The following is an 11,874-nucleotide window of genomic DNA, read 5'->3' as shown; positions in this document are numbered from 1 at the left end:
TAGTTATTATTACTAGTAAAAATATATGTTTTTCTCTTTTTCTTGATACAGACAATTAATTTAATTCAAAAAAATTAAATAAATATTCAATTAAAAAATAAAATGATAAAATAATTAATTTAATTCAAAAAATGATTAAATTTAAATTAACAGTCATTTTAAAAGTAAAAAAGAAAATATAATTATTGTAATTTAAAATAATAATTACTTAAAATGTAAAATTAAAATATATATATATATATATATATATATATATATATATATATATATACAAAAAAAAATACCCTTAATGGTATAAACAATAACACTTTTTTATTTTAATTTATGTAAAACTTTTAGAAAATTATTTGATATATTCTAAATTGGAAGTTCTCTCACAGATTGTTCTAAAAAATTATTTTAAAAACTTATCTTTAATATTGATTTGTAAATAAGGATCCGTTTTGAAACTATTTTTACATTTATTTAAATAACTCTTAAATGTTTTGACTTTAAATTTGTTGAATTAAACTATTTTAAAAAATTAAAGTTCATCACAATTTTCTTAAAAGACATTTTAAAATAATAAAAAGTTGAAAATATATTTAAATTATCGTTAACAATGTATAACTGAATTAAGGGAAATAAACATAAACAATTTTGTTTGTAGGAGATAAATAATTTACACTCTTATATCAGTTTAGGGGGAAGCGTTGATATAACAAAATCATGGAAACTTTTATGTTTGGCTATAAATTAATCAGATTGTTTGGTGTGAAATGAATGGTGCCCTCCTTTTCATTTTGTTGTTTCTCTTCGGCTTATGACCACTAATCTGCTACCAGGTTTCCACCATATCTATCATGATTACTTTATTTCTAATCAAATTACATGTTTGTAAGACTTCAAATAGATGATGACTGTCTTTTTTTATTTTAATGAAGATAGATCCAGTTAACTGGTCACTCAAACAGATCTCAAGGAGTTATAAATCAATTTATTCATTTCCATATATATTAAAAAAACTATAATTTCAAAATGTTATAACTTTTAATTAGTTTTTTTGTTGAGATTTTAATTATAATTTCAGAATGAAGATATATTAAAATAAAAAATAATTTATTTTCTTTTCTTTTCTTTTTTAGTTATTTATTTGCTGTAATATAAAATTAATATCAAGAAAAATATCTATGTTACTTTATTTTAGTAATTATTTTAATATTTTTTAAAATTATTTATTTTATTAAAATGTAGTCAAATATATTTTTAAATATTTAATTATTAGCTATGTTTAGATAATTGATTATATGTAATGTATAGTCGAAAATGATTCAATTGCTTCATAAATCTTCACATCGTAAAGAAAAAAAATGTAACTAAATATTTTTGTCTATAACAATATTAAATTTATGGATTAAAACATACAAATAAACTAATCACTTATTAGTACGAGGAGATGAAATAGTTTACTTACTATAGTGAAATATTTACTTTCTAAATTTGGAGACAGAATTTGGTATACAAGTCTCAAACTTTCAAAAATGAATATATTTAATTTTTTTTAACTCAATTATAAAACTCTCTTGATATTTTAAACGACGATTTATGTGGATATTGTTTACACCATTTTTGGTACATTTAAATTTAAATGTAAATTTAAAACATATTTTAACAAGTAAAAAAGAGTTAATGTTATTGAATTAAAAAAATTATATCTATTTAATTTTTTTAAAATTTAAAAATTAAAATATATCAAAATTTGAGACATAAATAAATTTTAATTTCACATTTAAATTTATGAACTAAAAAAAATTAACCTAAAAAACTACATAAAAATAATAATTGTCAAATATATTCACAAAATATTTATGACATGTTTATTTAGATACCCATTAATATTTTTTAATTAAGTTTATTTTAAAAAATTATTTTAAATACAAATTAAATAAAATTTTGATCTTAAATTAGAATCTAAATTAATTGTATAATAAAATAACATTGAATAAAATTATTTGTTTAGAAAAAGCACCAAGATAAACGTTTAAAGGAAATCATAATTTTAAAAGAAAATTAATTCAATAAGTCTAAATAGAAACACAAATTTAATAATAATAATAATAATAATAAAATTATTAAAAAATTAATTATCAATATTCTTCTGATTAATAATCTTATTTGATTCATTTAATTCTTAAAAAATATACAAATAAATTTATATATTTCGTTCATTGATAAGAAATAATAGTTAAAATACTTATACCTATTATGTAAAAGCGAATTTATTAAAGGTTTCATTTTCATATGATAACTCCTCTAATTATAAAAAAAAAAAAAACATATTTTTCATTCTTGACCACATATGTTAAATTGAACATTATATTTAAGTAGTTTGAATTTAAATTAATTGGTGAAGTGAGAATTTTTTTTATAGTTATATATATATATGATAAAGTTTCATTTTATGTGGAATATTTAATGCATTCTCTTATTACAGTAATAACATAAAATGTGAAAATCGAGAAAAACTCAATAATAAGTGATAAAATAGATCCAAAATTTAATTAAAAGATATATATCATGATATTGAGAAGAAAACTTAAATCTAAACTCAATCATTATGACTCTATAAAATAAAATTTGTTCTAGTTTATATATTATAATTTTTTTTTATTTCTACTAGAATCTTCAATACTTAATTAACTTTTAGTTAAGTAAAATATGTACGAGAGCATCTCCGAATAAGATATTATTCATCCATAGAATTGGATTCATATTTATCGGTTAAATAAACTCTCACCCATCCGATTTCTTAGACCCAAACAACCTATACAGATTCTTAATCTTTCTTAAAAAAAAACAAGTTTTCTGTAACATTTTTTCCCATTATATACAACAATTTTAGCAAATTGTTTTCCATTTAAACAATATTTTTATTTACTTATTTATCCACGACCAAAATAGTTTACTACTGTTAATAAACGTGTGTATATATGTAAAAAAATTAAATTGATACTCAATGAAATAAAAAAACTAAATTATTTTGAAGAAAAAATGAACTCAATTATTATTTCAATTTAGTTTAAAAAGGAAATTATTACTTCTAAATAAAAAATTTAAACTAAACTCAATCATAATTTACGAGATTAAACAGTAAAAATTAAAATAAAATATTTATCAATAATGATTCAAATAAATTAAATAGTAAAAAAAAATTAGATTAATTTGATTTAATTAAATGATAGAAGTGATTCATTTAAACAATCATACCATGTATACTTTGTGTGGAATTCATTTGGACTTGTTCATACATTTTACGCAGTTTGTCACTGTGCCAGTTAAGATCAAAGAATGGGATTATGAAATCTCATACAATTATCTATAATTAATTTTATAGAAATGTCCATGTCAAATTAACTATATGAATTGCCATTTCATTACTACTTGCAAGCACATAAATGGACGTTGATAATAACATATTATTTCAATGTCAGTAAGTGCCAGTTGTAGAACGGTACAAGTTGCGGCTGCATGAATTCACATTTTTCTATCTCTCTTTTACTTTTTTCTTTCAATCTTTAAGATGTAATAAGGCAGAAAAAATAAATTATAAAAGTTGGTGTCATACTATAATACTACGTCAAGTGGTAGTTAAAGGGCATAGCCATAGCCATGAATGCTGCATTTTTCCAAGTCAATTCAATTTAGAACAATCTATTCTCATCTAAGCATAACAACAGACAAAGCAATCCAGAGTCAACAAAACAAACACTGCCAAGAAAAAAAGGGATAACGTGTTTATATTTGTTACATGAATTAATTTGCTTTTTAAACTATCTTAGTTTAAAAAAAAAAGTTAAATTCAAAATGCATCTTCATGTTTTAAGTTTGTATTTTGATAACAGCGTTTAGTATATATTTATGGAATAAAAAAATTAAGCTAAAGTAATTGGACTTTTAACTTATTTTTTTTTTAAAAAAAACTCAAGTTTATGATTGTTATCGTTCATTGAAGGCAAATTCCAATCATGCAAACAATTGCACAAGAGAAGTAAAGTTTCAATTCGTTACTCATTCTATTATCGTATTTTACTGGAAATTCAAAATTCCATATACTGTTAAAGAAAAAAAAAACGAAGATTCGATTTATTAGTGTTACTAATATCACAACTTATGTTGATTATGCTAAAAGGGAATAAATGAGATTATTTTTAGTGGCCCACAATTTTATACTCATTTAACACAATATGTTTTATTTTTTTATTAAAAAAATATGTTAAATAAATGTAGATGTGTCAATTTATTATTCTATTTATATTTTGCAAATCCTCATGGAAAAAAAATTGGTTTGCTTATTAGAAAAAAAAAACAAAACGAAATGATTCTACGAGCAATTACATCAAAAAATTATCATGATCAAAACATGTGGAGAAATATTTTGAGAAATAGTTTAACTAGGTCACAACGTTACGTGGGAATCTAAGTAGTTTCCATTTGTGACTCCTTCTCGTTATGGGAATTTCTGCTCAATATTAATGATGTTGGGACCTTGTACTAACACAAATATATATTTAGTTATATGCTATGAAACCGTAATTTTGTTTTTATAATTTCTAAGAATAAATATAACCAAAGAATTAAGATACTGGAGCTTTATTTCCACGGCTATAATCCCCATTTTGTAATGATCACATAATATGTTGATTTTTCAAATTTTGTTGCGCTACTTTTTTAATGTTTAAATTTGTTAGTAATTATATTATCAGGAGGCACCTGATTTCGTAATAGAAGTAAAGTTTGAATTTATTACTGATTTTATTATTATTATAATTGCACTAGAAAAGTGAATTTTTGATTTATTAATTGTTAGTTTTTTTTTTTAATTCTTAAGACAATAGATGTATACTGTATTTTGTTTTTATATACAGTTTTTTAGGTTGATTTTTTCCTCATTGTGAGACCAAACTTACACTTAGAATTCACTTTAATACTCCCAAGATCAATCCTTATGTTGACAAGAAATAGAAGACATTAAGATTCAGATGAATGAGAATATTAAGAATGAAAGTTTAATTTATAATAAATATCAAAGAGTTAAAATCATCGTATTATGGACACGTATTAATTCAATAAATATAAACCTTTTTAAAGTGTATCAATCTAAAAACATAATGATTGACAACTAAAATTGTTTCAGTAGGGATATGGAGACCAAGATTCGAACCTAACAACTCTGGACCGCTTCTTCTCTGTACTGCTTTTACTGTGCTGTTTCTCTCTTTCTTCTCTGCTTTTCTGAGTAAAGATGGGCTGGGTACCTGCAAAGGCACTCCGACGCTCAAGTCAGAAAGGGATATGATCAATCAGATTAGGAGTAATCTTTCTTAATTTTCTATATGAGAAAAACGTACATTTTTTTCTCTTGTGTTTCGTATATTTAAAACAGTAAAAACAAACTGTTACCTGAAAATCCGGACAGTTACCGAAGTGGACTGTGTAGAAGTTGTAACTGCTAGATTGTGTGTTGATACTGAGTCAATTGCTTCCGTGATCCACGGCGTTGGTTAGCTAACATGTGTAACTGCTTATCTGTAACCGCTAAACCGTATGCTAAAATATCGCACGCCGCATGTCGATCGTTCTGTGTGTCGACATGGATAGGCGACATGTTGTATGAGCGCTTCGTGTCGCGACATATTATTTTGGTTGTCGAGCACCAAGTGGTCGACGACCGGTAACCCAGACGATCATTAAGACATTCACGACATCTCAGGTCGCCTGGGTTACCGGTCGACCGTTGTAGGATAAGGCATCCTATGGTACAAAAATGAAAGGCAAAAAAGAAGAAGAAATAAAACTAACAATACGCAATCATATAATTTTACTCAAGAAGGGAATACGATTTTAATATCTTTCTTTATAAATTTAAAGAGAACACAATAACACTTTCTAAATTGCAATGATAATATGATTTTTCCAACTCATAATCTCCATGAAAGTTTAAATAACAAATCTTTCATTTCTTACAACTTTTTTATATGCATTTTCACATTGTTATACTAAATATGTATTAAAAAGAATAATTATTCTCTTGTATGATAAATCGTACACTTAAACATCGATAACAATAAAAAAAATACAACTACTGAAATTAGTAGAAATGTTAGTTTCACTTTTCACATTTTTTTTTCACATGCATTAGAATTATAAAAGAAATTTATGAGATTCTAGTATATTTTAATGAAAAAAAAAACAGTATAATCCCTAATAAACAACGAAGTAAAACTTCCCTTTTCAAGAGTTAGGTTAATTTTGTTGATTTTTAACCCAAATTCAAAGCGTGGTGCCACCAAGTCAAAAGCAGAAGCTTTAAAATTTATTTTTCTAGAAGACAGGCTTCCTTTCATTTTAAAAGTTGACACAAAAAGTCATTTATTCGATTGGGCACGCAGCAGAAGGATAAATAAAATGAAAAAAAAAAATCCCTATTCAAGAGTATATTTACATTGTCATTTTGAAGAATTTATACCATAAAACAATCATAACATATTGACTAGAGTGAAAGAATGTAAAGGGTTTCCAAGTATACAAATGATAAAAGAATAATTATAATAAGATGATGATTAATTAAAAAGAAAACATTTAAATTATCAACAATTCAGCATGTTACCCTTCTAGTATCATGTCCTAGTCATAGATATGCATATAATTATTAAATGTTCCCGGTCAATTACAATTTCACTACTTTTTCATTTCATTTATTTCCAATTTCAATGACTTTTTTTTGTCAAGACTGATCATTTTTCTTATATCATAAATTCTGAACGATAAAAGAAAAATCTTGCATAATTTGTTTGTGTTGTTTTGATGTTATGAAACATTATTTGCCTATTGACTTTGAAGCCACTCTATAATTTGTTCAAGCTTATCAACATGCAGAAAATTTAGGACAAGATTTTAGTGAGTGATTATGACCCTTCTTGGCAGAATTGTCGTCTACTAAAACAAAACTCTACATTTGATAGGACTCCGGATATATTGCAATTTAATTTTTGAATCTATAATTTATAATGGTGTTTTTATTTTTATAATGATGTCTCTTTGTGAAGAATAAATTTTTTCCCATCGTTTTAAATTTTCCAATGATATTAATTCACAATGAGAAAAATAAAACTAACAAATATTTAGAAACAAGCTATTAGAATATGCACAATAATTGGGGTATGAAAAATGTAAGTTATTTTTTTTCCTTCTACAATCATTATAATAGAAGAAAATAAATATTTTGAAAGAGTATTTTTTTAAAATTATTCTTAGAATAATTTATGAGTTAACATGCATAATTATAATATTAATTTATTGAACATTTTAATGCCTTTTGTTTTGGGCCATTGTAGAAAATTTCAGCGGGCTTTTGCTCTCACCTGTACTAGCCCAATAGCCCAATAAAATATTTTACTCACTGTCCCGGGCGTGGTACAAAACATAAAGTATGCATTGCTTAAACCCTAGAAAGAGTTTCTGATTCGATTTCAAAGGTGAAAGAAGGATTTTCAGAGGAGCATCGATGTCGGTCAGAGAAGACAACGATTCCGACGCCCCCGAGGAATTCACAACAGAACAGGTATATGATTTCTTCTTCTTCTTCTTCTTCTTTTGTTGTCAATTAAACCAATCAATTTCATGACCTGACTGGTAACAAGATCAATACTTAACACAAGGTTGACCATCGCAGGGTTTACGGCAAGACGAAGAGATTCAAAGGGTTCAAAGAGAAAACAAATCCAGGTATTGCTTTAAATGTGTTATGAGGTTCTGTTTATTAATCTAAGTTGTCTAGAGTAAAACTGAAAAAATAAGTTTTTTGTTTGAATAAAAAACTGGTAAACTTCCCTAATTTTTTATTGAAACATGGTTCAATAGAGTTGAATAAAAACTCGCCAATGTATATAGATTCTGGGCTAATTCCAAGCTTGGTCTAAATACCATTGAGGGGTTGGTTGGGTAAGGAGGGAGTATGACTACGAATGTTGCGGAGTAGATTCACTAGCTTTCTTTTATTGCAAGACACGAGTTTGAGAGGTTCTCATTTTGCTGTTAAGTGTTATTCATTGATTAACACTTAGGTTCTTAATGGTTTTGAAAAAATACTCAAGAGAACTGAGCAAACTTGGGCCTGTTCAGGGTATATTTAAAAGGGCTATTTAGCTCTATATCAGTGAATTGGGAATCTGCAAGTTCATGGAAGGATATTATATTGTCAATTGTTTCTTAAATTATGGATTGGTATATGTTGCTGCTAAGTGTTATTCATTGATTAACACTTTGGTTCTTAATGGTTTTGAAAAAATAAGAGAACTGCGCAAACCTGGGCCTGTTCAGGGTATATTTCTAAGGGCTATTTAGCTCTATATCAGTGAATTGGGAATCTGCAAGTTCATGGAAGGATATTATATTATCAATTGTTTCTTAAACTATGGATTGATATATGTTGAAGATTTATAGGTTAAGATATACTTGTATGCTCTTAAGCTCTGTTAGTCACTTGTAGGATATATTTTTGGTCTCCTGCAGAACCATCAATTAAATGACTCTATGACTTTGATTGGTAGGGTTGTACGCGAAGCAAAAGAGCGTAGGAGGAAATGGGCCCAAAACATAACTCCTAGACCATCTAAAGCTGGTAAAAATTCTCAAATTGTAATAGACTCTGAACCTCCGCAAAAACTGAAAGCAGCCGATGGATTTCTCCCCGAGGACATTGTCCAAATGCTTGCTGCACGTGAGAAGTATGTAGATCTGCCATTTTTTTTCTCTTGTGCGATATGTGTATTTTTATTGGAACAAATCTCTAAGATGCTATAATTCGCTTGCAGTCATGTTTCATTTTCTGACACTAAGGAGGAGAAAGATGAAACAAAGTCTACCATTTCAAGGAAGAGAAAATCAAGGAAGTCAGGGTTAGAATTTTCATTCTTTTTTATTGCATTCATTTCTGTGACGATGCATTCGTGTTACATTTTGTCCTGTATTTATTGTGTTCGTACCGTGACTTGCAGTTTGAAACCTGTTATTTTGAGCAAAATAGGTCCTCCTCAATGCTCAAACAGTGCCCTGGAGTTCTTGAAAGAAAGGAAAATGTCAGTTCGAAGATCGTCTTCAGTTTTGAACAATTCCAAGCGAGCACTCCGTCTTCTTTCTCGTTCAGGGGTTCTTGGCAGGAAATGATAATGTTAATTGATTTGTCTTAATTTTTGGCCAGTGGGGTTATTGTTGCAATATTTACTTTTAAGCTATCATGATTATTGCTGCTGTTGGTCCACCCTACTGAGTTGTAATCTATAGATATTCTAATTTGTTTGGATTATAAATAGGAAAGATAAAATGAAATCGAAGTTGAGTAAAAAATTATTTTATTGTACAAAAATAAGAAGAAAATGGAGGGTGTGTCTTTTCTTGTGCGGATGAATAAAGGGTATGGTCGGAAGGTATTCTTATATTAATTAATTTTTTTAATAAGAATTGAAACTCTTTTTCTCTGTAATTTGCTGCTTAATTTTTTTATTCGTATGAAAATATTTAATCTTTTTTAGAGATTTATGTCAATTCGAGGGAAATGGGGAATACATTTTCAGTAGTGAATTTGCTTATTTATCCGCGTAAAAAGTAGTACTGAAAGGTAGTAATTTTTGTCCTATTTTCTTTTATTTTGGAAGTAGGAATAACACCGAGTGCTTGTCTGATTTCCTTATCACCTCTGGTATTAAAATTGTGATCTTAAACGATTCTATTCTTAAGTAATTTCTTATCAAAACCTCAAATTGGTTTTGGTGATAGATGTTTCAAAACTAAAAAAAGTAGAAACAGACAACTCATCATCAATTCCTTTATGCTGTTCACCCTCTTCAATTCGCACTTTTGCTTTGCCCTAACAGATTACAGTCAAGAATTTATGTTTATAAATTTCAAAAGCTAAATAAAGTAATTGAAAATGGAACTCAAACACAACATAAATTGGTTGAAGTTTCTGTCTCAAGGACAACAAGGATAAAGAAAAAGGCACACGTAAAGTTGTGTTTTTGAGTAGAAGTTCTGCCTAACATCTGATCTATATTGATCGTGGTTTGAGCTACAAATTAAATCTTGTTAATTTACCGTGGCACAATCATTTCTTCAACGTTCAAATCTAGTAATTTGACTAATGATAATATACCGTAGTTTAGTACTTCCACATTCAATATAAGGGAATGTCTCAGCTGTGATGAGTTGCATGTATTTCAAGGAGCAGAGAATACATCATATTGTTGGAGCCAAATCTGTTCTTGAGCTGAAGGTGTGTTGCCTTTGGAGCTGCCGAAAAGACCATCAAAAGCGCCTTTGATTCTGTTTAGGGACTTGCGGTGTCGAATGCGATGAAGAACTTCTTGTTTGTTAAGGGTCTGTGTTGATGCTTTGGAAGACAAGGATGACTTCAACTGGAGTTGGCTTGAGACACCATGAACTGGGTCACAGTCCTTGTCTTGCACGTGTCTGCGGCTCGACTTGTCAGTCTCTGCTTCGGGTCTGGAGATCTCGAAATCCATTTTGGTTTAGGTTTTTGTTTGATTAGAATGCTGCTAAACACAGGACATGAATGTTAAAGTGGTGGAAGACGTTGAAATATATAAGCACAGATCACCGATAAGAAGGGTTTCACTTTCAGGCTTCTCTTCAAACCAAAGCCTGTTGTTTCTCTCAAACAAGGGATGCAGACGTAAGTATCGTCCAAGAGACAAAAACTGCGTGTTAACTAATAAAAGGTTTTTCAGACATTCACCGCATTTTCATCAAACCACCAAAGATATTCTGCTGCCTGTATTCTGTGATGTCAAAAAATAGATACAAAAGTCACGTAGCTTTTAAGAGTGTTTGTCATGTTATGCAACTTTTTTTATGATTATTTTACTTTAAAATAATTGTGTGTATATATATATATATATATATATAATATTTAAAATACGTGTCCAGTTTATACATGATATGAGAAAAATTCTGGAGTAATTCTTATTATAGTTTTTACTCTTGTGAATATATTGTATTACCAATTTGTAGGTAAAATTCATTATCTTTATTTTTAAGATGGAGGTGTGATGGGAACTAGGAATCTTTCTCAGATATTCGTTCATAATTCAAATTTTGGCACTCAGATAACTGAAATCAGAACCTCCCCTGTAAAAAAAATAAGAAAAGAGAGACAAGATGTAGGAAGTAGAGTGCAGTAGCTATAATTATTGAAGATATGGTTGACAGTGATCTCTTTCGATGGGAACGTGTTGGTAGAAAAACAATGGGCTGTGTTAGTAGTTTTCCTTTTTCAAGTAAACTAATGGCTCTGTCTTTGCTTCTGTCAGTTTTCACAACTCAACTCAAACAAAAGTTTAAGATTTTAATGATAACTATTAGGGTTAATTTTTTCAAGTTTTGCAGAACAGAATCGATATATTATTGGATAAAAGGATTACTAAAAACAGGGTCAGGATGATTGGATAAAAAATTGGGTTGTGATTATCACCAATAAATAATTTATCCACTTTTATTTATAATTGAAAGAAAGAAATTGCAATATAAGAGGTGAACCTAGAAAAGAAAGTTATTTTGAACAAATTTCAATCATTGAAAAATAGTGTTAAAAAGGTGTTTTAACAAAATATATTGTTTTCATTTTAAACTTTTAATTAAAACGATAATACTATATTGAAAAAAAAACATGAAATAAACAACCTATCAACTTCTATGTAATTTTGGTTATTTTAAGAGAAAGGGTTAAATATGTTTTTAGTCCCTAAATTATTGGCCGTTTCTGGTTTTCGTCCCTCTTTCAAAGTAAGGTACAATTTGGTCCTCATTCTTTTTGAAACG

At 27.7% G+C, this 11,874-nt stretch overlaps 2 protein-coding genes across 2 annotated transcripts; one reads left to right on the top strand and one right to left on the bottom strand.

Moving 5' to 3' along the window:
- Positions 1–7,445: 7,445 nt before the first annotated feature.
- On the top strand, positions 7,446–10,611 carry LOC108335385 (uncharacterized). Its single transcript, XM_017571397.2, has 5 exons — positions 7,446–7,600; positions 7,712–7,764; positions 8,589–8,765; positions 8,853–8,936; positions 9,036–10,611. Exons 1-5 carry the CDS (start codon positions 7,544–7,546, stop codon positions 9,202–9,204), a joined length of 540 nt encoding a protein of 179 aa, XP_017426886.1. The 5' UTR covers positions 7,446–7,543; the 3' UTR covers positions 9,205–10,611.
- On the bottom strand, positions 9,926–10,715 carry LOC108335472 (uncharacterized). The gene has a single exon (XM_017571493.2). It carries the CDS (start codon positions 10,557–10,559, stop codon positions 10,254–10,256), a length of 306 nt encoding a protein of 101 aa, XP_017426982.1. The 5' UTR covers positions 10,560–10,715; the 3' UTR covers positions 9,926–10,253.
- Between the last annotated feature and the right edge of the window lie 1,159 nt (positions 10,716–11,874).

This window comes from Vigna angularis, chromosome 10 (assembly GCF_016808095.1).
Source record: "Vigna angularis cultivar LongXiaoDou No.4 chromosome 10, ASM1680809v1, whole genome shotgun sequence".
Lineage (NCBI taxonomy): Eukaryota > Viridiplantae > Streptophyta > Magnoliopsida > Fabales > Fabaceae > Vigna > Vigna angularis.
This window is presented reverse-complemented; position numbering and strand designations above follow the sequence as displayed.